Source organism: Chiloscyllium punctatum, chromosome 3, assembly GCF_047496795.1.
Source record: "Chiloscyllium punctatum isolate Juve2018m chromosome 3, sChiPun1.3, whole genome shotgun sequence".
Taxonomy (NCBI): domain Eukaryota; kingdom Metazoa; phylum Chordata; class Chondrichthyes; order Orectolobiformes; family Hemiscylliidae; genus Chiloscyllium; species Chiloscyllium punctatum.
In genome coordinates this window covers 59,117,076-59,144,353 of record NC_092741.1, presented here as the reverse complement: position 1 = coordinate 59,144,353, position 27,278 = coordinate 59,117,076, and the positions used below count along the sequence as shown (strand labels likewise).

At 43.1% G+C, this 27,278-nt stretch overlaps 2 protein-coding genes and 3 non-coding genes across 7 annotated transcripts in view; 1 reads left to right on the top strand and 4 right to left on the bottom strand.

Annotated features, from left to right (window-relative positions):
- Window positions 1-16,049: 16,049 nt before the first annotated feature.
- LOC140473227 (small nucleolar RNA SNORD100) lies at window positions 16,050-16,138 on the bottom strand. The gene has a single exon (XR_011958185.1). It is a non-coding gene; the product is annotated as a small nucleolar RNA SNORD100 (small nucleolar RNA).
- A 164-nt stretch (window positions 16,139-16,302) lies between these two features.
- On the bottom strand, window positions 16,303-26,130 carry rps12 (ribosomal protein S12). 2 transcript variants are annotated; one of them, XM_072553772.1, is made up of 6 exons: window positions 26,017-26,130; window positions 25,835-25,890; window positions 19,806-19,922; window positions 17,932-18,034; window positions 16,625-16,726; window positions 16,303-16,391 (listed from the first exon to the last, which is right to left on the bottom strand). In XM_072553772.1, exons 2-6 carry the CDS (start codon window positions 25,846-25,848, stop codon window positions 16,332-16,334), a joined length of 396 nt encoding a protein of 131 aa, XP_072409873.1. In that variant the 5' UTR covers window positions 25,849-25,890; window positions 26,017-26,130; the 3' UTR covers window positions 16,303-16,331. The 2 variants fall into 2 exon arrangements, with proteins under 2 accessions (XP_072409873.1, XP_072409872.1); XM_072553771.1 differs by lacking the exon at window positions 26,017-26,130 and having other exon boundaries at window positions 25,835-26,010.
- LOC140473238 (small nucleolar RNA SNORD100) lies at window positions 16,803-16,890 on the bottom strand. Its single transcript, XR_011958196.1, has one exon. It is a non-coding gene; the product is annotated as a small nucleolar RNA SNORD100 (small nucleolar RNA).
- Window positions 20,024-20,097, bottom strand: LOC140473178 (small nucleolar RNA SNORD101). The gene has a single exon (XR_011958152.1). It is a non-coding gene; the product is annotated as a small nucleolar RNA SNORD101 (small nucleolar RNA).
- Window positions 26,131-26,152: 22 nt separating the features above from the next.
- Window positions 26,153-27,278, top strand: part of slc18b1 (solute carrier family 18 member B1) — a 63,192-nt gene continuing 62,066 nt past the window's right edge. Inside the window, exon 1 of one of the 2 annotated variants that reach the window (XM_072553765.1) lies at window positions 26,153-26,361. The gene's annotated coding sequence lies outside the window, so the exon portion shown is untranslated. Of the gene's footprint in view, window positions 26,622-27,278 lie in introns of both variants that reach the window. The other variant, XM_072553763.1, reaches the window with a different exon arrangement.

The following is a 27,278-nucleotide window of genomic DNA, read 5'->3' as shown; positions in this document are numbered from 1 at the left end:
TAGCTTGAAGCTAAACTGGAGTTTGCCAAATAATAGTTAGTGCAACAGCATATGTTGTACTCATTAAAAGTCTCAACAACATAATAAGAAGTGATAATCAATTTGCAACAGAATAAAGAATATACCAAGATTCCAAAGTTGCATTAAAGGCACTAGGGATGTAAGAATTTCTAGACAGAGAGGACTTGCTGAAGAACATGATCGCAACATGTGACAACACACATGTGCCTATGTCGACATCATTATCCGAGCACCCAGAAGGTCTAATCCTGATCTTCGTTCCATTGGTTTAACATAAAAACTGAGTTTGCTAAAGTAGAGAAGACAGTTAAAGCAAATGCACATTCATGGTCACAGGATGTCTCATGTGTCATCAAGGAATGTCAACCTGCTTGATGAAAGCTGCAAAAGACTGATTTAAATTACAACTGCTCCATAACATCAGATTGATATATTGGGAAAGAAGTGCTGTCAAACATGTCAGCAGAGATGACATTCATAGCAAAGTGAGATGCTATAGCTGTGACATGATTGTAATGCCTTGAAGTTCTACTGGCATAAACTAGTATATTAGATTAGATTAGATTACTTAGATTAGATTACTTACAGTGTGGAAACAGGCCCTTCGGCCCAACAAGTCCACACCGCCCCGCCGAAGCGCAACCTACCCATACCCCTACATCTATCCCTTACCTAACACTACGGGCAATTTAGCATGGCCAATTCACCTGACCTTCACATCTTTGGACTGTGGGAGGAAACCGGAGCACCCGGAGGAAACCCACGCAGACACGGGGAGAATGTGCAAACTCCACACAGACAGTTGCCCGAGGTGGGAATTGAACCCGGGTCTCTGGCGCTGTGAGGCAGCAGTGCTAACCACTGTGCCACCGTGCCGTTTATTTCAAGTACCAAAGCCCAATTCTTCAAAAATGAGGCTGGTGTCCCAAGCGGACTGAGATAAAAGGTAGATGGGGGAATTTGGGGGAGGGGTGCTGGGAATATGATAGGTGGAAGGAGGTGAGGGTGAGGGTGATAGGCCAGAGAGGGGATGGGGGCAGAGAGGTCGGGAAGAAGATTGCAGGTCAAGAGGGTGGTGCTGAATCCAGGGGTTGGGAGTGAGATGAGGTGGGGGGAGGGGAAATGAGGAAGCTGGAGAAATCTACATTCATTCCATGTGGTTGGAGGGTTCCTAGGCAGAAGATGAGGCGCTCTTCCTCCAGGCATCATATGCCTGGGTCTGGTGATGGAGGAGGCCAAAGACCTGCATGTCCTTGACGGAGCGGGAGGGGGTGTTAAAATGTTCAGCCATGGGGCGGTTGGGTTGGTTGATGCGGCTGTCCCAGAGGTGTTCCCTGAAACACCTCTCGCAACGCCCGTCGCAAATTCACCTGCACCTCCACACACATCATTTACTGTATCCGCTGCACCCAATGTGGTCTCCTCTACATTGGGGAGACAGGCCGCCTACTTGCGGAACGTTTCAGTGAACACCTCTGGGACACCCGCACCAACCAACCCAACCCAACCACTCAGTGGCTGAACATTTTAACTCCCCCACCCACTCCACCAAGGACATGCAGGTCCTTGGTCTCCTCCTTCGCCACACCCTGGCCACACGACGCCTGGAGGAAGAGTGCCTCATCTGCTGCCTAGGAACCCTCCAACCACACAGGATGAATGTAGATTTCTCCAGCTTCCTCATTTCCCCTCCCCCCACCTCATCTCAGTCCCAACCCCCGGATTCAGCACCGCCCTCTTGACCTGCAATCTTCTTCCCAACCTCTCTGCCCCACCCCCTCTCCGGCCTATCATCCTCACCCTCACCTCCTTCCACCTATCGTATTCCCAGTGCCCCTCTCCCAAATTCTTACCCGCCCCCCTCCGTTACCTTTTATCTCAGCCCACTTGGCACACCAGCCTCATTCCTGAAGAAGGGCTTATGCCCGAAATGTCGATTCTCCTGCTCCTCGGATGCTGCTTGGCCTGCTGCGCCTTTCCAGCACAATACTTTTCAACTCTGGTCTCTAGCATCTGCAGACCTCACTTTCTCCTAATTGTTCATAGACATAGAGACATAAAGCATGGAAACAGACCCTTTGGTCTCCCAACTTGTCCTATTCATGCTCCTCATGATTTTACAAACACATATGAGGTCACTCCTCAGCCTTCAATGCTCCAGGGAAAACAGCCCCAGCCTATTCAACCTCTCCCTATAGCTCAAATCCTCCAACCCTGGCAACATCCTTGTAAATCTTTTCTGAACCCTCTCAAGTTTCACAACATCCTTCCAATAGAAAGGAGACAGAATTGCATGCAATATTCCAAAAGTGGCCTAACCAATGTCCTGTACAGCTGCAACATGACCTCATAACTCCTGTACTCAATCCTCTGACCAATAAAGGAAAGCATACCAAACACCTTCTTCACTATCCTATCTATCTGCAACTCTACTTTCAAGGAACTATGAACCTGCACTCCAAGATCTCTTTGTTTAGCAGCCGTCCCTAGGATCTTACCTTTAAGTGTTTAAGTACTGCTAAGATTTGCTTTCCCAAAATGCAGCACCTTGCATTTATTTCGAGTCATAGAGATGTACAGCACAGAAACAGATCCTTCAGTCCAACTCATCCATGTCGACCAGCTATCTCAACCCAATCTAGTCCCACCTGCCAGCACCCGACCCATGCTAACTCTTCCTATGTTCATTTGTTATTTTTTTGGTCAAAAGTAGACATTTAAGAGGTAGTATTTGCAACTCTAATGTTATGCATCAGAGCAGTGCATTGTTTAACCAGTTTATGTTGTTACAGACCAATACAATTTTGCCAAAATCAACTGTCAAACTTGTACTGGCAATCGATGGAATCGTGTACAAGTTGCTGAGGTTGAGAGATAGTAATAACACCAAAACGAAGCAATATCTGAGACAATGTAGAGTATTGTGGGGTCTATGAGGGATTGGTGTCTCTTTTGAGAATTAAAGTCAGATATTGCAGTTGAATTCACTCTGTGATGGTTAATAAAAAGTTCTGAAAATAATTCTTTAAGCTGAATCTTAACCCTTTTCTTGTGAGAGTAGGTGCCATTTGGGGTAGCATGGTTGCTCAGTGGCTAGCACTGCTGCCTTACAGCACCAGGGTCCCAAGTTCAATTCCAGCCTTGGACAACTGTGTGGAGTTTGCACGTTCTCCTTGTGTCTGTTTGGGTTTCCTTCCAAAGTTGTACAGGTCAGGTGAATTGGCCATGCTAAATTGCCAGTTGTATTAGTCAGAGGGAAATGGGTCTGGGTGGGCTACTCTTTGGAGAACTAGTTGGGTTGTAGGGAATCTAATCTAAAAAAAAACTATTAGGAGAGAGCTTGAAACTTGATTCCTCACTGGAAGTAATTCCATCTCCCTGCCCATTTCCTTTTTAAATTTGTTCAAGGGATGTTAGCATCACAGGTTGGGCCAGCATGTATTGCCCATATCTAATTGCCCAGAGGGCAGTTAAGAGGAACCACATTGCTGTGGGTCTGGAGTCACATATGGGTGAGACCAGGCCAGAACAGATTTCCAGGGTAACTGAACAGCTTTGAGGTGGGAACTCTACAGTGAAAAGCCTTTGGACTACTGGAAGAGCAAGTTGTGTGTGTCTCTCACCTTGCAATAAAAATACCGAAAGAAAGTCCGTTATTTTCCTCAAACCATTGCTGTATGCTGTTGACTTTTGAGTAGATTAAGTCAACATCATCCCAGAAGATCACAGGGTTGCTCTCAAAGAGAGATGACTGGTGATGCTTGAACCTCAGGGATGCCACACCTCAGATGAGGGATAAGGTTGAGAAGGTGGGACCTTCATGGTAGCCCTAGCCACTAAAGGATTTGAATCTATGCTAGTATCTCTGCTTTGCAAGCAAGCCTTCCAGCCTGCTGAGATAACCAACCCCTTTAACCAGTAACTAAAAGATCTTGTAGTGAGTGTATCGTCATTGTCTTCTGCAAAAAAGTGAAAGAACTTGGTGACGGAAAATTGCAGAACGTCCTGCTACGTCAAAAGGAGAATCCAACAAACCCTATGGACAGGTACATTTCCCAGTTTATTTCTTTCCACCCATAAAACCATTTTTTTATGCATCCAGTTGTATGTGTATAGGGGATAGTTGGTAGTTATTGACAGAAAACAGATGATGCTGGAAATCACAGTGGACTAGACAGCATCAATGGAGGGAGGGCAAGCTAACATTTCGAGTCTAGATGGCTTTTCAGCTCTAATGAAGTCATCTGGACTCAAAATGCGAGCTTGCTCTCTCTCCATGGATGCTGCCTGACCCACTGTGACTTCCAGCACTTTTGTTTCCAGAAGATTCCAACATTTGCAGTAATTTGCTCCTGCATTGTGTTGATGGTTCATAGCTGTTTATGGCAAGCATACTTTCTATACTGGTAGTACGACAAAGATTCATTGCTTGAAAATAGGGTTGTCCTGTGAAGTATGAGTGAATAGAATGGGTTTATATTGTTTGTGGTTTAGAAGAATAATAGATGGCCTCATTCTCTGGGAGGGTTTGACTGACCCTAAGCACGTTCAAGGCTCAGGTCACCCAATTATCAGACTCTAAATCAGTACAAAATGTGGATTGATGGAGAGGATTAGCCACAATCTAAAAAAAAGTGATCAGTTCAGAGGTTGGGTGCTGTCAGCACATAAGCGGAACCATATCATAAAATGTTACCAAGAAACAGCATATAAATGAGAAAAATGGTTGGAGGTAGGGGTTGTTACAGGGAAAGAAGATCCTTGTAACCTGCAGAATTGGCGGGATAGAAGAATAGTTTGGTTACAATGGATAGTCATAAATTGAGAATAATCCCACTGAGCTGGGCAGAAAGGTGTTGGATAAGAATGAAGTAGATGAATATGTTAAAAACTGCAAAAGATGACAAGGGGGAGGGAAAGTATGCATTGTCTTTTTAACTTAAAGGTCATTTTGCTGTTGCAGGCTAGAGCTTTATTTAGAGAAATTCAAATATGGAGCTATAGGGAAAATGAACATCGTGTTGGAAGTCAATATAATATACATACATAAGTACTTTGAATGGGAAATGAAGTTGAGCAATGGGTTGGTATTTTGAAAAGGATTGAGTACAGCAATTTCAAAACTGAGAAGTCAGACTTAAAGCAGGAAGCTTACACAAGACTTTGATAAAAATAAATCAGAGCCTTGAATTATATGGTTTTGGGAGGATTTACCATTTTTCTCATTTTAAAAACATCAGCTTCTTGTAGTGTAATTATGAGTTTCATAAAATGCAAATTGTTTAAAAAATTTCAAATTTAGTCATTTGAAATTGACACAGCAGTACCATAAAGTAACACATGGTGGCAATGCTAACCTGTTACAAAATACCAAAGCAAAATACTGAAAAATTTGTAAACTGGAATTAAAAACAAAATGTTCCAAATACAATTTAAAATTGGACAGCCTGACAAAAATAATTCCTGAAACATAGAACAGCTTTTGAACTGAAAGTTAAGTCAATAAATAAATACACCTCAATAACAACTTGAAGTATATCAGATGATGTTATTGCTCACCAAGGAGTAAAAGAGTTGCATCCAAAGAGGTACTGAAACCATTTGACAATTAGTTCAAACTCAACTAATACAAGTCTGTGAAGAACACGTTTTACCAGAATAGTACGTTGTGTGGCAAATCCAGAGATTTCATTAAGGACCTATACAGACTAGCGGAGAGACATGATTATAACTTAAAGTCCAAATTCTTAAAAGACTGAATAATCGTTGCCATTACTTATGAGCCTTTGTCAAATATATTGCAGTCCCAAGACCTGAAAACAATTCAGAAAGTAATAATGCTGAGATATGGAAGGAAGACAGATCAGTCTGAAGGGGAGAAGATCTTAGCCCAAGTGATTTTTTTTTGGTATAAGTTGACACATTACGATGATAGGGAGTGCAAGGGTTTTAACTTAACGATACTGTTACCCACGTTGTTCTAGATGGTAGTGGTCATGGGTTTTGCAATGCATCTTGGAGATATATACTGCTACTCCCATGCATCAGTGGTAGAGGTAGTGAAAATCTGTTGATGTAGTGCCAATCAAGCGTTGTCAGGGATGGCATCAAGCTTCTTCAGTTTTGTCGGAGCTGCACTCATCCAGGCAAATCAAGAATATTCCATCATATTCGTAAGCAAACTTTGGAGAGTCAGGGTATATTAACGACTGCTGACTTCCTGGCTGCTGTCTGTTTTTGTAGCCAGTTATCTCTAGAGGCAATCAAGTTGTGTTTCTGGTCAATGGTAATTACCAGAATAGTGGGATTTCAATGATGGTAATAATGTTGAATGGCATGGGGCAATGATTAGACTCTCTCTGGCTCAACTACTTTGTTAGTTTGTAGGGAAATTGACCCTACATCTTCAAAATATTTGCCATGAACAGATGTATCTGTGAAAGGCAATGAGAATGTAATTATTTAAAATGGTTCCTCCTTCACAATAGCTCTCTTAAGAGTCATAGACCTACACGGCATTGAAACGAACCCCTCGGTCCAGCTTGTCCATGCAACCAGATACCCTAAATAAATCTTGTACCACCTGCCAGCATTTGAACTATAGCCCCTCTAAATTCTTCCTATTCACATAGCCATCCAGACACCTTTTAAATGTTGTGATTATACCAGCCTCCAGCACTTCCTCTGGGAGTTCATTCCATACAAGCACCACACCGTGCATGCAAAGGTTGCCCCTCAGGTCCCTTTTAAATCTTTCCCCTCATCTTAAACCTATGCCCTTTAGCGTTGGACTCCTCCATCCCAGGGAAAAGACCTTGTCTATGCACCCAATCCATGCCTCTCATGATTTTATAAACCTCTTATCACGTCACCTTTCAGCCTCTAATGCTACAGGAAGATAGCTCTGCCTTTTCAGCCTCTATCCGTATCTCACATTCACCAACCCCCAGCAACATCCTTTCAAGTTTCATAACATCCTTCCTATAGCAGGGACATCAGAAATGTACATAGTACTCTAAATAAGGCCTAACCAATGTCCTGCACTGCTGCAACATGGCCTCTCAACCCCTACATTCAATGCTTCAAGCGTGGTGCTGAAAAAGCACACCACGTCAGGCAGATCAGAGGATCAGGAGAGTCCATGTTTTGGGCAAAAGCTCTTCATCACGAATCAATGTTCCTGTATCTAATACACTAGCCAATAAAGGCAAGCATACCAAACACTTTCTTTACTATCCTGTTGACCTTGGACTCTCCTTTCAAGGAACATAAACCTGCATTCCAAGGTCTTTTGGTTCAGCAATGCTCCCCAGGACCTAATCATTAAGTACTTAAGTCCTGCCCTGACTTACCTTTCCAAATTGCAGCACCTCACTTTTATTTCAATTGAACTCCATCTTCCACTCCTTGCCCATCTGAAAAAAATCCAGTTGTACTCGAGGTTAACTTCACTGTCCACTATACCTCCAATTTTGATGTCATCTGCAAACCTACTAACCATATCTCCTATGTTCACATCCAGAATATTGCCTAAAGACCAAATCCAGTACCGATACACTTCAACATGCAGTTGCATTGCTTCTGCACAACACTTGGTAATTGAAGTCTCACTACCCAGAATACACCATATGGTAGTTCTATCTTTTGTGCTTAGATATGACATAGGAATAGACTATTAACATTCAATGAACTCATGGCTGATCTGGATTCCTCAACTCTGATTTTCTGCCTTCTCCATCACCCTTGATTCCTTTACTGAATAAAAATCTATTAATATCAGCCTTGAATATACTTAACAATGCAGCCACTATCGCCTTTTGTGGTAAAGAATTCACGAAACTCATTGCCCTCTACTCATCTGTCCTAAATGGGCAACCATTACTATGTCTGCTGATTCTAGGCTTTTCTACAAGGGGAAACATCTTTTTGCATCCACTTTGTCAAGCCCTTGCCCCTAACAATCAATAAGGTTGCCTCTCTTTCTTTTAATCTCCAATAAGTACAAGCTAAGTAAAACAGTTCCTCCATGTTGTGGTTCTGTTCGCCGAGCTGGGAATTTGTGTTGCAAACGTTTCGTCCCCTGTCTAGGTGACATCCTCAGTGCTTGGGAGCCTCCTGTGAAGCGCTTCTGTGATGTTTCCTCCGGCATTTATAGTGGCTTGTCTCTGCCGGTCGACAACCGGAAGCGGCAGAGACAAGCCACTATAAATGCCGGTGGAAACATCACAGAAGCACTTCACAGGAGGCTCCCAAGCACTGACGATGTCACCTAGACAGGGGACGAAACGTTTGCAACACAAATTCCCACCTTGGCGAACAGAACCACAATGAGCACCTGAGCTACAAGTCTTCTCCCAAACGTTGAACAGTTCCTCCATGCTTGGGATCATTCAAATGTCACTTCTCTGGACTGCCTCCAAAGCCTACATACTTGCATTTTTAGATAATGGGACCAAAACTATGCACTGCATTGCAGATGCAGTCTAACTAGTGCCTTGTATGGTTTTAGCGAGACTTCCTTTTTTTTATACTCCTATTCCCTTCCAAATAAACATTTCATTTGCCTCCTTTTTACTTGCTGAACGTATATGCTATCTTTTTTGTGTGATTTATGTGGACTCTCAAATTGCAGAAAAGTTTTACATAAATGATTTGGATGCGAACATAAGATGTACAGTTAGTAAGTTTGCAGATGACACCAAAATTGGAGGTGTCATGGACAGGAAAGAGGGTTACCTCAAATTGCAACAGGACCTTGACCAGATGGGCCAATGGATTGAGAAGTGGCAGATGGAGTTTAATTCAGATAAATGCAAGGTACTGCATTTTAAGAAAGCAAATCTTAGCAGGACGTATACACTTAATGGAAAGTCCTAGGGAGTGTTGCTGAACAAAGAGACCTTGGAGTGCAGGTTCATAGCTCCTTAAAAGTGGAGTCGCAGGTAGATAGGATAGTGAAGGCGGCGTTTGGTATGCTTTCCTTTATTGGTCAGAGGATTGAGTACAGGAACCAAAAGAGAAAACTCTGGAAAATCTCAGCAGGTCTGGCAGCATCTGTAAGGAGAGAAAAGAGCTGACGTTTCGAGTCTAACTGACCCTTTGTCAAAGCTGTATCCACAGCAATTTGCTTTTATTGAGTACAGGAGTTGGGAGGTCATGTTGCAGCTTTACACGACATTGATTAGGCCACTGATGGAATATTGCTTGCAATTCTGGTCTCCTTCCTATCGGAACGATGTTGTGAAACTTGAAAAGGTTCAGAAAAGACTTACAAGGATAGTGTCAGGGTTGGAGGATTTAAGCTATAGGGAGAGGCTGAACAGGTTGGGGCTGTTTTCCCTGGAGTGTCAGAAGCTGAGGGGTGACCTTATTGAGGTTTACAAAATTGAGGGGCATGGATAGGGTAAATAGGCAAAGTCTTTTTACCTAGGGACAGGGAGTCCAGAACTAGAGAGCATAGGTTTAGGGTGAGAGGGGTAAGATATAAGAGACCTAAGGGGCAACTTTTTCGCACAGAGGGTGGTATGGGTATGGAATGAGCTGCCAGAGGAAGTGGTGGAGGCTGGTACCATTGCAACATTTAAGAGGCATTTGGATGGGTATATAAATAAAGGGTCTGGAGGGATGTGGGCCATTTGCTGGCAGGTAGGACTAGATTGGGTTGGGATATCTGGTCAGCATGGACGGGTCAGACCGAAGGGTCTGTTTCCATGCTGTACGTATCAATGACTCTATTTGCAAAGAATGTTGCTGGGATTGGGGATAAACTGAATAGGCTAGGACTATTAACCCTGAAGCATCAGACTCGAGGAGTGACCTTATTGAAGTTTATAAAGTGATAAGCTGCATGGATAGGGCAAATAGCCAACATTTGTTTTTGCCCATGGTGGTACTGTCCAAAACTAGGCATAGGCTTATGGTGAGTGGAGAAAGATTTTAAATGCACCTACAGGGTTACTTTTTCATAGATGATGGTGTATGGAAGAAAAAGAGGTGGAGGCTGGTACAATTACAACATTGGATGAGAATATGAATAGGAAAGGTTTAGAGTGACATGGGCCAAATGCAGGCAAATGGGACTAATGTGTGATATCTGCACAGCATGGACAAGTTGGACTACTCTATGCTGAGCTGTAGTTTTCTGCAAACTTTCTCAGTTTAAGTAATATTCTGCTCTTCCTACCAACATGCTTAACCTCACATTTTGTGTAGCATTCAAACATGGCTACAGTACATTCACTTTCCTCTTCCAAGCCATGTATACTTTGTAAATAATTGTGACCCTGGCACTTATTCCTGTGGCACTCCACTAATTATAAGTTACCAACCTGAAAATGCACCCTAATCGCAATTTCCTATCATTTAGCCAATCCTTTATCCATGCTAATATTCTTTCAACACAATTGGGGTCTTATCTTATTGAGTAGCCAATCATCCTGCAATCTAGCAAACGCTTCTAGAAATCAATACAACTTTGCTATATATTGACTCCTGAGGAGGTAAAAGAGATGGGGATGTTATATTAAATTAGGAAACCAATTACTGCAATAAGGAATGATTTGGAGGTGCTGGTGTCTGAGCTGAGATGGCATATATTGTTAGAAAAGCTAAAACTATTTTGAGAATTAACAAAAGGAGTTCTGGGATTTACATATTAAAGAACTGGAACCAGCAAATCCCCCCATTCTAAAAAAATGAAAAACTTCATCTAAATTTGTTTACATAGAACATAGAACAATACAGCACAGAACAGGCCCTTCGGCCCACGATCTTGTGCCGAACTTCTATCCTAGATTAAGCACCCATCCATGTACCTATCCAAATGCCGCTTAAAGGTCGCCAATGAATCTGACTCTACCACTCCCTCGGGCAGCGCATTCCATGCCCCCACCACTCTCTGGGTAAAGAACCCACCCCTGACATCTCCCCTATACCTTCCACCCTTCACCTTAAATTTATGTCCCCTTCTAACACTCTGTTGTACCCGGGGAAAAAGTTTCTGACTGTCTACTCTATCTATTCCTCTGATCATCTTATAAACCTCGATCAAGTCACCCCTCATCCTTCGCCGTTCCAACGAGAAAAGGCCGAGAACTCTCAACCTATCCTCGTACGACCTACTCTCCATTCCAGGCAACATCCTGGTAAATCTTCTCTGCACCCTCTCCAAAGCTTCCACATCTTTCCTAAAGTGAGGCGACCAGAACTGCACACAGTACTCCAAATGTGGCCTAACCAAAGTCCTGTACAGCTGCAACATCACCTCACGACTCTTGAATTCAATCCCTCTGCTAATGAACGATAATACTCCATAGGCCTTCTTACAAACTCTATCCACCTGAGTGGCAACCTTCAAAGATCTATGTACATAGACCCCAAGATCCCTCTGTTCCTCCACCTGACCAAGAACCCTACCATTAACCCTGTATTCCGCATTCTTATTTGTCCTTCTAAAATGGACAACCTCACACTTGGCAGGGTTGAACTCCATCTGCCACTCCTCAGCCCAGCTCTGCATCATATCTAAGTCCCTCTGCAGCCGACAACAGCCCTCCTCACTGTCCACAACTCCACCTATCTTTGTATCATCTGCAAATTTACTGACCCACCCTTCGACTCCCTCCTCTAAGTCATTAATAAAAATTACAAACAGCAGAGGACCCAGAACGGATCCCTGCAGAACTCCACTTGTAACTGGACTCCATGCTGAATATTTACCATCTACCACCACTCTCTGACTTCGACCGGTTAGCCAGTTTTCTATCCAATTGGCCAAATTTCCCTCTATCCCATGCCTCCTGACTTTCCGCATAAGCCTACCATGGGGAACCTTATCAAATGCCTTACTAAAATCCATGTACACTACATCCACTGCTCTACCCTCATCCACATGCTTGGTCACCTCCTCGAAGAATTCAATAAGACTTGTAAGGCAAGACCTACCCTTCACAAATCCGTGCTGGCTGTCCCTAATCAAGCAGTGTCTTTCCAGATACTCGTAAATCCTATCCCTCAGTACCCTTTCCATTACTTTGCCTACCACAGAAGTAAGACTAATTGGCCTGTAATTCCCGGGGTTATCCCTATTCCCTTTTTTGAACAGGGGCACAACATTCGCTACTCTCCAGTCCCCTGGTACCACCCCAGTTGCCAGTGAAGTTTAATATATCATTACAGCACCACAACACTGTAACCCTTTTGCTATAAATTCTGTCTTATAATTTATACTCCACAACCACCTGATGAAGGAGCAGTGCTTCAAAAGTCAGTGCTTCAAAAGTCAGTGTTTTCAAATAAACCTGTTGAACTATAACCTGGTGTTGCGAAATGTTTAACTTTGCAGTAAGGAGTGTTATCATAGAAAGCTCCCCAAATGAAGACATCTGGGTAGAACTTAAAAATACAAAAAGGAACAATCTCTAATTTAAGAGAAACAAAAGAGCAGATATGCAGTCAAATTTCAGACAAGTATAAAAAGGTAATAGTGCAATATTAATGGGACTTTCAATTTCCCCAACTTTAATTGCAGTAGTCATTGTATGAAAAGTTTAGACGTCAGAAAATTCTTAGAATTCATCTAGACTTTTTTAAAGCCAGTATGTAGAAATCTCAACAAGGAAGTGGGTGGTCCTGAACTTAATTTTCAGGCAAATTGAAATATTACTGGTGGAAAAACTTTGCAAGTTCCTCTTGGTTGGTTGTGACTTTATGGCTTTTAATAGCTAAATCAATGCCAGCTTCTCTGTTCAGTTTAATTAGAATTTTACAAAGCCATTTCATTTAACTGAGTGGTTCACAAATCTATTCCAAAGTGCAGTTAAGAATCAACCACATTGCTCTGGGAAGGGACAATGCAATCCACACCCAGATAAAGAAGATTTTCTCCTTATGGAGCTTGTGAATCAGATTTTGTTTCAAAACATGATCCAGTTAATTTAGTGGCTGCTCAGGGTATTCACTGTGGTATAAAACTGCAAGGCAGAGCCCATTATTGAGGGGATTCATCAGATTAATCCCTGCGATAGTGAATTGGATTGAGAAAAGTTTGAAGAAACTAAGCCTGTATTCATTCCCTTACTTCAAAGCACAAGATGTGATTTCACTGAAATATAATTCTTATAGGTCATGAGAGTGTAGATGTATGCAGGACATTTCTGCTAGCTGTTGAGTACGGGACCACAGGACACAAATTCAGGATAGGGAATCAGCCATTTAAAACTTACACGAAAAGGAATTTCTTCACTTGAAAAGCTTTGGAATTCTCTACTCCAGGTGGCAGTACACCTCAATTAGTAAACGTGTTCAACGCACAAATCAATAGATTTCTAGATTCTAGCAACATCAAGGAATACAGGGGAAATGGTAGATGTGAATGATCAGCTTGAATGTCAGAGCACATTCAATAAACTATATGGCCTACTATGGAGTTTTCATTCTGGATTTTATTTTTCACCACTTGAATTTAAATGTCTTCAGTTACCATGGTAAATTTTCAGTTTGACTCCAGACTACTGGTTCAATATTAGATTAGGAGCAATAGCACAATGGTCAGGTAAACAGAACAAGGTGCAATACTCAAGTTTAGACAGAGCCAGAATTTTATAACGGTTTGGCAATAACATCCTTGCCCTTGAACTCAATACCTCACTTTACAAGATTCAAAATGCCACATGCTTTGATAACAATTTTCTTGGAAGTGCTGTGCCATTTTCAAAGATCCCTTAACACTTACTCTCCAGTTCCTTTCTGTGCAGCACCATCAAATCGGAAATACAAAACTATAAGAAACAGGGACAAGAGTGGGCATTAATCACCTTAAGGCTTTTCTGCCATTCAACTGGATTATGGCTGATCTGACACATGCACACTGTCCTGCCCTTTCCTTTTAACCCTCAATTCCCCTACTGATCAAGAATCTAAATATAAACAAGGAATCTGCCCCCACAAATCTGTCACAACTTCCCAAAGGCTCGACGCTCAGAACAATTTCCTCATTTCAATCCTAACTAGGCACCTTTTCACTCCAAGACAACATACTCCTCCTATACTTTCCCATGACAGAAATCTCCCTCTCAACATTTATCCTGTCAAGCCCCTTAAGTCCTGTGTGTTTCAATGAGATTACCTTCTCATTCTTCTAAACTCCACTCCTAACCTATTTAGGAGAAAGTGAGGACTGCAGATGCTGGAGATCAGAGCTGAAAGTGTGTTGCTAGAAAAGCGCAGCAGGTCAGGCAGCATCAAAGGAGCAGGAGAATCGACGTTTCAGGCATGAGCCCTTCTTCAGGAATCCTTATAAGGCAATCCTTCCATACCAGGGCTCATCCTAGCAAACCTTTTCAGAACTGCTATCTGAAGGAGATCTCTAGGTCCAGACAGAAACATTACATCAAAGACATGTGTCCAACACTGATCGTGTCTTTTGTTTACAGTGATTAAAAGTGCTGCCGAGAAAAGTCCTAGACTGATGGGAGCGCAAGCACCATCTCTAAATGACTGACTGCCCGCCCTCTCTCTCTCTCTCTTCCCACACTTTCCCTGGAGTTCTACACAGGCGTGTACCCTAAACCCCCTTCCTCAGATAATCTCTCTGATATTGTCCTGTACAGAACAAAGGTGGAACCTGTCAATAGCAGGTGCACACTATTTGGAGACACACTCCCCAAAAGGCAGTAGCAGCAGTCTTGTTGTTGGTGTCCAGTCCAGCAGCCCCAGAGAGGGGGGAAGAGGGGCAGGGGCAGTGTTGGAGGGGGTTGGGGACAGGACTGGGCTCACGCATTGCGTGCTGTAATGCTGTCTTATCTCCTGAAGGGGGAGCAGACTTTACAGAAACCTCTGAGCCCCAGAGGAAAGGCATGGAATCGATTAACTAAATAATCAATTATCCGAACAAAATACTGCCTGCCCATCTCGTTTGGATAGAGGTTCCTCTGTAATTGCTTAAATAAGGGAATCAAAACTGCTCTCCGTACTCAATATGTTGTCTCACCAGCACAGTGTACAATTGCAATAATACCATATTCATACCCCTTTAAAATAAGGCTCAACATTCCATTGATTGTCCTGACTACCCGCTGCACTGTGAGCTAGCTTACTGTGCTTCCTGCACAAGTACACTCACTAAAGTCCTTTTGCAATTTTTTTCTCCGTCCCATTTGTCATTTCTTTATATTAAATTTTATCTGACACATGGCTGAAGATTCTGCTAACCTATCCAACTGGAGTCGAGTGACAAATTTGTTTATGAAGTGGTCATCTGGATTTGGTTTTGGAGGAAGAAAGACCTGTTCAGTTGTGAGTAAGAGCACTTCTGACCATATATTAAAAAAATGAAATGGTAGTCGGAGCACTGATTCATGAGGAACAGCAGTTTGCCATACCCCAATATGCCCTTAAGCCATCTTTTACACCAAAGTGACATTGACTAGAAATCAGTCTCAATTTTGTTAAGCAATCTTTTACATGATATTTTGTCAAAAAGTGAATACATTAGAGTTGTAATCTTTTGAGGATGTATCAAGTAAAATGGATAAATCAGAATCAGATATAGTGTATTTGGATTATAAAAAGACATCAAGGCATCATACAAGGTTCCTACAAAGAAATTATTTTGGGAGTGAAATATCAACATAAATGATTAGCTAACCAGAGATTTAAAAAACACTTCCTGGTTGATAAGCTGTAACTAACAAGTGCTGCAGGGATCACACTCATGTTTAAGCCAGGCACAAATTATGTAACTATACTGGACAGGATAGCAAATGTTTAAGATACACTGTCTTCAAGGACATACAGACAAGTCAATGAATAGGTAAAGATAATGCAGTGTACTCATTCCTGGACTGCAGGCAAAATAGGCACAACAGGCATTGTTTGAAACAAAATAAGTGGGGGTGGGGAATGAATGGTCTGCTGCTACTTATGAATTTGAATCTTACATCCTTGCGAAGAACACCCAATACATACAAAGAACTGGACTACAACATTGTCTAGAGTTTTAATTTCTCTATAGCAAGGTGAACTTTTACTGTATCTCAGAAGGTTTGGGTAACAATTCTGGCAATCTTCCTCACTGTTTTACGTCAGTAGAGGGAGCCAAATGATCATCATTGATACAGTAATAGTTACTCTTTATGGTCAGTACCAATAGTCCATCAAGGTTTTGGTACATTTTATATGACACTACAACCTTATTAACGAAGAATCATCTCATTTTGACACAAATGTATATCCATACCACAAACAGCATAATTCCAATGAAAAAATCTTGAGTCACAAAAATAAATTTTCCTTTTTATTTATGAAATATATCACTTTCCTCGGAAATAATTGTCAATGACATCCTTGGCTTGAGAGTCTTTCCCATAATCCTAAAAAAGAAACAAGTGTTCATGTGTGTCAGATTAAATGTTTTAACAAGTTACAATTTGAAACAATTAAAGCAATGCTTTATGAATGAACAGTAGTAATTATTTTATTTCAGTAAAGTTTATTGTACTAAAATATGTAATATAAAATACACAGATATAGGCCCAAAAAACTATTGGAGAGTCTCTCCATATTTCTTTATCAATAAACTAAATCTTGAATTCAAGTAACTCACCTTGACAACAACACAGCTGCAGCCTACAACCTTGCGGGGCTTCCCTTCTCGGTCTATTTTGCAAAGTCCTACCCATTCACCGAGCTTCTTGTTGTCATCAACCTGCAATGTACAAAAAGGCAACTGTGCAGCATCTTGTAAACACCAAGTTTCACCAACTTATGGCAAGGAAAAATACTGCATCTCAGACATTTTTTGGGTAACAATTCTGGCATTTTTCTTCATTCGATTTCTGTTGAGGGAGCCAAGTGGTCATCACAGATACAGTATTGCCAAATCATTCTAATAAATTTAAAGATAAATGCCTCAATAATGCAACCCTACCCTTCTTGAAGTAGTGACTCATTGAGTTTTGACAAACATCCTCTTGTTTCATGTCCCAGCTATCAAGAGCAAAGAGAGCTTAAATGTCAGTTCTTTTTAAAAAAATCATTCACTGGATGCATGTCATACGCTAGGCCAGCATGTATTGCCCATCACTAATTACCCTTGAGAAGGTGGTGATAAGCTTGGAGACATTAAGGTTCACATCTGCTAGAGTTTAGAAGAAATAATTTGACTGAAATGCAAGGTCTTTGGGGAGGGCTTGACAAGAGGATGTTTACTCATAGGAAAACCTAAAATTGGGATCATCTTTAAGAATAACTTAAAACAAAGAGGTAATGTTTTTGCATGGATTTGAGAATTGTTGGATGTTTTCTCAAAAAAAAAGTGGAAGCATAATTCTTGAATATTTTTAAGGCTTAAGTACACAGATTTTCCTAAACAAGGGGTTGAAAGAATAGAAAAACCAGGAGTGTGAATACACAGATTAGTCCTTCAGCTTGCTCTGCCATTCAATGCAATCATGACTGATCTCATCTCTGCCTCAATTTCTGCCCACTGCCCATAACCCTTCAACCCATTACAAGTTGTACAAAAGGTTGTGAGGAATAGGCAGGAATGTGGGCTGAGGTTTAGCACATCAGCGGTGACTCTAATTATACAAATTTCCAAAACATCCATCACTAATCACAACCAAAGAACTATCCAAAAAGACAAGACTTTGATTTTGAGTTAGAAGTTTGTACAATAGAAGGGCGACCAATAGAGTACACCTGATCAACAAACAATGAAATAACTATTGAAATGGTGCAAGGAGCCAAAGTCATAATGGAAGATCAGGGAATGTGGAGCTCATTTCAAAGCTTCAGAATACAGCTCACAATACAAATCAAAATCCAGAATAATACTTTAAGATTATAAAAAGGCAATGGAATACAGCTTTGCAAGGGTACCAATAGTTCTTTGCTCATTGCAATACTCACCTTCATCAGATGGATCCCATGCTCAGCACAGAGTGCTTCTACCAATTTAACATACTGTGCCTCGTCACAATTGGCTGCCAGGACACACAAGTGAGCCTGTCGCCTGAGGGTTTAAAAGAAAATCACAAAACTACCTTGAGTTATTCTAGCAGTAAGCAACCACAATTTAAGCCAAAATGACTAATTTCGAAAACTAAAGCATGTGTATTTATGAACCACACACAAGAGTTGAAAAATAAGTGTAATGTTAATATAAACGATTGGATCTACCTCAAACACTTAGTCTGTTCACGAGATAGGACAACATCCTGACAGGTCCAAGAAATGCCCTTTACTAATTTGAAAGAATATGATTGTAGGTTCAACAGCAACAAACAAGATATGTTCTTTCTTATGAGGTTTAACACAGCAATGGAGAATCCTGAAACTGATTCAGTGCCAAAGCTCAATACAACCACAGACTTCTAAATCCAACCATCTAAAAGATGCCCTTCAGAAAACATCCTCAGACAGTATCTTCTAAACCCATGACCACTTCTATCTAGGACAAGGGCAGTGAGGCTCTGTGGCACAATGGAGTGTGCGTTGGACTTGTATGTCTTGGTTAAAGTTGCTATTCAAAGGTTGTGGATTCGACTCCCAGTCAGCTTTTAGTTCAGCCTTCAATTTGTAATGAATCAATGATTTTGTGTTGATTCATTGTCATTGCCAGCCATCTGGAGATCCAGTCCCTGCTCCTCACCAGAGGAAATTCCTCACCTCAGGGCAAATTTTCAGGAAATCACATCGTTTGGGCAGCAGTAGCCCAGAGGTTAGCACCAGGGACCCAGGTTCAATTCCAGCCTCAGGCGACTGTCTGGAGTTTGTACATTCTCCCTGTGCCTGCATGGGTTTCCTCCCACAATCCAATGATGTGCCAGTTAGGTGAATTGGTAATGCTAAATTGCCCATAGTGTTCAGAGATGTGTAAGTTATGTGCATTAGTTAGGAGTAAATGCAAAGTAATAGGATAGGGGGAATGGTTCTGGGTGGATTACTCTTTGGAGGTTTGGTGTGGACTTGTTGGGCCAAATGGCTTGTTTCCATACTGTAGGGATTCTATGAAATATATGGGAACACCACTACCTTCAAGTTTCCCTCCAAGCCACTCACCATCCTGACTTAGAAATATTTTAGCATTCGTTCACTGTCACTGGGACAAAATCCTGGAATTCCACCGCAAATGGCATTGTGGGTCAATACACAGCAGGTGGACTACTGTGGTTCACCACCACTTTCTCAAGGGCAACTACGGATGGGTAATAAATTCTGGCCTAACCAGCAATGCAGACCTACCACAGAAAATAAATTCTAGCTTTCTTGGTACAGTTCAACTGACAGCAACAGACTCTGTACATCATGTAAGTGACTTCTGTGGAACAAAGTTACCAACTGCCATAGTGAAGCTACTAGGTAGCTAAATACACTACACATTCAGTAGGAGTTACTGACTCAAGTCCAGGAGCCAAAAGTCTGATACCCTGCCCTGTCCCCAACGAAATGTTGTACCTACATTTAGCAAAAGTGCAAGATACAATAACATTTTTTCACAATGGACTTAACAGTTTAAACAGAAATCAGCTTATAAGAACAAGAACTGTGCACATACTTGCTAAAAACAGGATATTTTGACGATGTGGTTTTAGAAATTTGGTAGTCAGGGCATCTTAATGATTTTAGCAGTAAGCTGTTAGAACAAAACTCATTTCAATATCACAGCCTTCCTTGTAATACTAATTCCAATAATTTACATGGATAATAGGTTTAATATGTATCATATTATTACAAGTCGAAATTGTTAGAGCCCCTTATGAAATTACTAAAAAGCTACTCACTTGTCCAGTACCTTGACAGCCTCTCGGAGACCACAACACAAGCCATCATGGATGTATGCTGTTTTCAACACTTCCTGAAGTGCAGTATTCACATCCATGACACCACCTGCCGTTATGCTGACAAAAAAGTTGGAATTATACAGTTGCAGAATTCCACTACCTGCCAATATTCAACTTAGATTAGACTAAGGAAAGCAGTCAATGGCTTTGAGCTACAAGTTGTCAGAAGAGATTTTTCACTCATTCTCAAGAGTGAAGGGGTATCCGACATAGAAAAGTTCATCATTCCAACAGTGTAGCTTAATTCAATTTATACAACCAGTGATTCTTAATATTTTTTAAGCCTTTTTTAAAAAAAACCTGATTAAATTAAGAGACTTCAAGAAATTTTCAGAGCCATATGAGCACTTCGATCAAGATATTCATTATCTAAAAAGTGCTGCTACTTGCAATAATGTTACATTTTCACCACTTTCACTGACAAAAGTCAACAATTCATACAAATCATTCCAGCTAATCACTGGGTCAAACTGCAAACCTGCTGGTCCTTGACAGGACAGGTGTAACAAGATCTAAATTTTGTTTTAACCTATAACTGCAATGAATAGGATTAAATGCATTACCAAATGATAGGCTGTGACTAGTGGAATGCCACAAGGATCAACTTGGGAGACCTCAGCTATTTACAACTTATATCAATGTTATAGGCAAAAAAATATTTAATGTACCTAAGTTTCTTATGACACATAGGAGAAAAGTGAGGACTGCAGATGCTGGAGACCAGAGCTGAAAATGTGGTGCTGGAAAAACACAACAGGCCAGGCAGCATCCGAGGAGCAGGAGAATCGATGTTTCGGGCATAAGCCCTTCTTCAGGAATGAAGCTGGTGTGCCAAGCGGGCTGAGATAAAGGGTAGGGGGGAGGGAATTTGGGGGATGGGCACTGGGAATGCGATAGGTGGAAGGAGGTGAAGGTGATAGGCCAGAGAGGTTGGGAAGAAGATTGCAGGTCAAGATGGCGGTGCTGAATCCGGGGGTTGGGACTGAGATAAGGTGGGGGGGGGGGAAATGAGGAAGCTGGAGAAATCTACATTTATCCTGTGCGGTTGGAGGGTTCCTAGGCAGAAGATGAGGCGCTCTTCCTCCAGGCGTCGTGTGGTCAGGGTCTGGCGATGGAGGAGACCAAGGACCTGCATGTCCTTGGCAGAGTGGGAGGGGAGTTAAAGTGTTCAGCCACGGGGCAGTTGGGTTGGTTGGTGCGAGTGCCCCAGAGGTGTTCTCTGAAACGTTCCGCAAGTAAGCTCACGGTGGCACAGTGGTATAACTGCTGCCTCACAGTGCCAGAGACCCGGGTTCAATTCCCACCTCAGGCAACTGTGTGGAGTTTGCACGTTCTCCCAGTGCCTGCATGGGTTTACTCCGGGTGCTCCTGTTTCCTCCCACAGTCCAAAGATGTGCAGGTCAGGTGAATTGGCCATGCTAAATTGCCCGTAGTGTTAGGTAGGGGGTAAATGTAGGAGTATGGGTGGGTTGCGCTTCGGCCGGTCGGTGTGGACTTGTTGGGCCGAAGGGCCTGTTTCCACACTGTAATGTGACGTTATGTAATCTAATCTAGGCGGCCTGTCTCCCCAATGTAGAGGAGACCACATTGGGTGCAACGGATACAGTAAATATCAATTGCACCAGATATGATCTCCTCTACATTGGGGAGGCAGGCCGCTTACTTGCAGAACGTTTCAGAGAACACCTTTGGGACACTCGCACCAACCAACCCAATCGCCCCGTGGCTGAACACTAACTCCCCCTCCCACTCCGCCAAGGACATGCAGGTCCTTGGCCTCCTCCATCGCCAGACCCTGACCACACGACGCCTGGAGGAAGAGCGCCTCATCTTCTGCCTAGGAACCCTCCAACCACACAGGATGAATGTAGATTTCTCCAGCTTCCTCATTTCCTCTCCCCCCACCTTATCTCAGTCCCAACCCCCGGATTCAACATCACCCTCTTGACCTGCAATCTTCTTCCCAACCTCTCTGCCCCCACCCCCTCTCCGGCCTATTAACCTCACCTCCTTCTACCTATCACATTCCCAGCGCCCCTCCCCCCCCCCCCCCACCCTTTATCTCAGCCTGCTCGGCACACCAGCCTCATTCCTGAAGAAGGGCTTATGCCCGAAACGTCAATTCTCCTGCTCCTCGGATGCTGCCTGGCCTGCTGTGTTTTTCCAGTACATTTTTTTCAAATTCTTATGACACAACTAAATACGAAAGAGGACACTGAGGCTGCAACGAGAACTAGATTACTCAAGTGAATGGGCACCAAGGTGACAGATAGAGGTGATGTGTGGAAAGTATTCACTTGGTAGCAACATTAAAACAATATTAATTAAAAGGCCCAAAGACTGAAATGTAAACAGAGATTTTAAGTGTACAGGTATCCCCCGGTTTTCAGAAGTTTGTTTTATGCCACTTCGCTTTTATGAAAGACCTACATTCGTACCTGCTTTCGCTAATCCAAAGACGATTTTCCATTTTACAAAAAAAGCCAAATTTTTCCCGTATAAATTAATGTTTCTTCACTTCATGCCATTTCGGCTTACGAAAACTTTCATATGATCGCTCTACTTTTGGAGAATACCTGCACTGTTACAAGCATGTAGGTACACAGCAATTAGCAAGACAGAGAGAAGGGACAAATAAAGTCTCATTCTAATTACACAGGGCTTTGCTGAAGTCACACTTGGAATACAATGCAGATTGTATCCATATGTAATAGATGATAGCCTATGAGAGAGAACTGTAAAGATTTACCAAGTAGTTCCTGGGATGAAGCACAAAGCAAGTCAGTCTATATTCTCAAATTTAGAACAATTAGATGCGCTTATTAAAACATGCAAGATACTGAAGATATCTGACAGGACAGACATACGATGATTCCATTGCTGGAAAATCTATAATACGGGGAAAGTATGGGGACAGGTCCATTAATAAAAATGGAGATAAGAAGAAATCTGCGAATGGTTGGAATTCGCCATCTCTAAGGGTTTTGGATACATTATCATGAATATTTTTTAATCCCAAGATCACAAATATAATCTATTTGATGTTGTGGTTCTGTTCGCCGAGCTGGGAACTTGTGTTGCAAAGGTTTCACCCCCTGTCTAGGTGACATCCTCAGTGCTTGGGAGCCTCCTGTGAAGCGCTTCTGTGATGTTTCCTCTGGCATTTATAGTGGCTTGTCTCTGCCGCTTCCGTTGTCAGTTCCAGCTGTCTGCTGTAGTGGCCGGTATATTGGGTCCAGGTCGATGTGTTTGTTGATAGAATCTGTGGATGAGTGCCATGCCTCTAGGAATTCCCTGGCTGTTCTGTTTGGCTTGCCCTATAATAGTAGTGTTGTCCCAGTCGAATTAATGTTGCTTGTCATCTGCGGGTGTGGCTACTAAGGATAGCTGGTCGTGTCATTTCGTGGCTAGTTGGTGTTCATGGATGCGGATCGTTAGCTGTCTTCCTGTATGTCCTATGTAGTGTTTTGTGCAGTCCTTGCATGGGATTTTGTACACTACATTGGTTTTGCTCATGCTGGGTATCGGGTCCTTCATCCTGGTGAGTTGTTGTCTGAGAGTGGCTGTTGGTTTGTGTGCTGTTATGAGTCCTAGTTGTTGCAGTAGTCTGGCTGTCAGTTCAGAAATGCTCCTGATGTATGGTAGTGTGGCTAGTCCTTTGGGTTGCGGCATGTCCTCGTTCCGTTGTCTTTCCCTTAGGCATCTGTTGATGAAATTGCGCGGGTATGTGTTTTTGGCGAATACATTGTATAGATGTTCTTCATCTTTTGCAGTTCTGGTGTGCTGCAGTGCGTTGTGGCCCTTTTGAATAGTGTCTTGATGCAACATTGTTTGTGTGTGTTGGGGTGGTTGCTTTCATAGTTCAGGACTTGGTCTGTGTGTGTGGCTTTCCTGTATACCTTTGTGGTGAATTCTCCATTCGGTGTTCTCTGTACCATCACGTCTAGGAATGGGAGTTGGTTATCCTTTTCTTCCTCTCTCATGAATTGGATTCCTGTGAGTGTGGCGTTGATGATCCGGTGTGTGTTCTCTGTTTGTGTTTTTAATGATTACAAAGGTGTCATCCACATATCTGACCCAGAGTTTGGGTTAAATTTGCGGTAAGACTCCTTGTTCTAACCTTTGCATTACTGCTTCTGCTATGAGTCCAGAGATCGGTGAGCCCATGGGTGTTCCGTTGAAGCCAAACAGAGAACAGCCAGGGAATTCCTAGAGGCATGGCACTCATCCACAGATTCACATCGACCTTGACCCAATATACCGGCCACTACAGCGGACAGCTGGAACTGACAACCAGAAGCGACAGAGACAAGCCACTATAAATGCCGGAGGAAACATCACAGAAGCGCTTCACAGGAGGCTCCCAAGCACTGAGGATGTAACCTAGACAGAGGACGAAATGTTTGCAACACAAATTCCCAGCTCGGCAAACAGAACCACAACAACGAGCACCTGAGCTACAAATCTTCTCCCAAACTTTGAATAATCTATTTGAGTCTGCTCTGCCACTTATGATGATCATGGGTGATCCAGCTGCTGTCTCAACTTCACTTTCCTGTTATAACACAAATCACACTCATTCTTCTAAACTCCAATTAGCCCTACAACCTCAGTGCCAGTTTGATTCCAGCCTTGGGCATCTGTCTGTGTGACATTTGCAGATTCTGCATGGGTTTCCTCCAGGTACTCGTGTCCTCCCAGAAGCCAAAGATGTGCAGGTGAGGTGAATTGGCCATGCTAAATTGCCAGCCATGTGTAGGCTAGGGGAACTAGCCACGATTAATGCTGCATTACATTAACAGGATGGGAGAGCAGGTCTGGGCGGGATGCTCTTCCAAGGGTCAAATAGTGTCTGGTCCTGAGAAGGGTTAATATCTGAAATATTGAATTCCCCACCTCTTGAAGCTGTCTGGCTTGTTGTGATCTTCCAGCCTGCTGTTTGTCTACTTTGGATTTCAGCATCTGTGGTTATTTTGTCTCTAGCCTCTAGCTACACTGTAGGGACCCTATGAGAAGAGTCCAATCTGTTCATTTTTTTTTAAAAATGGGTATTGTCTTATATGAAAGTGAACCTTTCCCAAATGGCTTCTCATACAACTATATACTTTTTGTTGCAAGGAAAAAAGACCAAAATTGTACACAATGCTGATGTGATTCATCAAAACCCTGCACAAAACTATTTTGTTTAATCTCTACTTCCCTTGCAAAAAATTCTAACATTCCAATTACCTTTGTCACTTGCACCACCTGAATCATGCTGTACATTTGTTGACTGTATGGAAATAGACCCTTTCAGTCCAACTTGTCCATGCCAACCAGATATTCTACTTTAATCTAGTCCAATTGGCCAGCACTTGTCTCATATCACTGTAAAGCCTTCTCAGTTATATACCCAAGATGCTCTTTAAATGCTGTAAATGTAACCAGCCTCTATCACAACCACCTCTGGCAGCGCATTCCATACACATACCACCTTCTTGCTGTTAGGTCCCTTTTAAATCTTTCGCCCCCTCCTCACCTTAACCTTTAGTTTTGGACACCCCTTCCGCTGGAGAAAAGGCCTTCACTATTCACTCTCTCTGTGCGCCTCACGATGTTATAAACTTCTGAAATCTGTGTCCCAGGACATCCAAGCCCCTGTGCACCGAATACAGCAAACACGCCCTACTTATGATTTTTCCTTTACGTTTAGGGTTACTCGCCCACCAACTCAAGCCAAGTTCTTGCAAAAGAGCACCCGGGCTGCTGTGCACGTAAATGTGGGACAAACCAAAAGCACAGCGGCGGGAGCGAGTCGCCGAACAAAGCTGCTGCTTTCCTTTTTGTTCCAGCGGCCCGGTCGCTCCCTGGCAGCCCCTTTCCACCCCCTGCCTTTCCCCGGGGTTCTCCTCCTCCTCCTCCTCCCGGATCCGCGGGCCTGGGCCTAAACAAGGAGGATCGAGATGGCGGCGGCGGTTGGGCCAACTCACCATTCCTCGGCCATCGCGCTGCGGGTCCAGTAGCGCCGGAAGGCGGCGGTTTCGTGCTGCAATACAAAGCAGAGGGTGACCGTTAGCGGCGGCCGGTGCGATCGCGGGCTGGCGCGCGCGGTCGGGCCCGGGGATGGCGGCGATGGCGCTCGGATGGTCCCGCTGCTCGAGCCTGTACTCACCGCGAGCCGGACAGAGAGAGAGAGAGGGGGAGGGGACAAGATGGCGGAGGAAAAGGGCGAGCGCGCGTGCGTCGGCGACGTCACCGCGTCCGCTCCCGCCCCGTGACGCGCAAGACCCACACCCTCCTCCCCCGCGATTCCCGTCACCGAGTAGACAGGTGGCCACGCAAGTCGCCTGAAGGAACAGGCAGCAAACCATTACCACAGCGACGACTCCAGCTACAACAACAACTGTTTAGGTGGCGCCTTGCCGGTACCTACGTTGCAACTTTGTCCTCTCTCTGCTGCCAAGTGAGACAGCGATGGTGTTACCCGCCGTTAGAATAGAAGGAACCTGACTTGGAGGTAGGGACATTACCGATAGCCCTCACAGCAATGTGCAAAATATTTTATAATCAACCTGTGCAGGGATGTTATGACACACCTCAGGATCCAGTGGGAGTTGAACCCAGGTCTCCCAGCTCAGAGGTGTGTGCACTGTCAAACAAAAAACCCGGAATGAACTGAAGATGCTGGAAATCAGAAACATAAACAGAAATACCTGGGAAAACTCAGCAGCATCTGTGACAGAACGTTCGGGGTCGAGTGACGGGTTCTCCGGAAAGGTCAGTGTGCCTGAAACGTCAATTCTGCTTCTTCTCAAAAGATGCTGGCAGACCTGCTGAGTTTTCCCAGCAGTTTTCTGCTTTTGTAGGGACACTGTCAATGCGCCGTGAGATCCTACACACCCCACTGTCCAGTGAAGTGCTTTCAAAGTCCTGCGTGTGTCGTGTCAAACAGCCAGTTTGCACACAGTCCCGAACTCATTGATTTTTGATTAAAGTTTTGAAAAATCACACAACATCATTTGGAAGCACCAGCTTTCGGGCCTCTACTTCATCTCGTGATTGTGGAGTATAAGATTGTAAGACAGTGTATCCAAATAAACCTGTTGGACTATAACCTGGTGTGTGATTTTTAACTTTGTACAAGCCAGTCCAACACCAGCGTCTCCAAATCTTGGTTTTTGTTGTGATGTTGGAATTTATACCAAACATGGTATTTGAATGATTTAGGGATGATGGCTTGCTCACCTTTCTTCAAAATAGACCTAAGATAGCTTGATGCCAATTTCCCCTCCAAGAGGGTGGATTAAGTTTTCAAAAGATGGCATGTAACTCTGATATTGCAGCCTTAATTATTCACAGGATGTCAACTTACATTTCTGGGATCCAACTGCTTAAGGTCAGAACCATCCAACTCAGTTAGAGTATGTACTATCA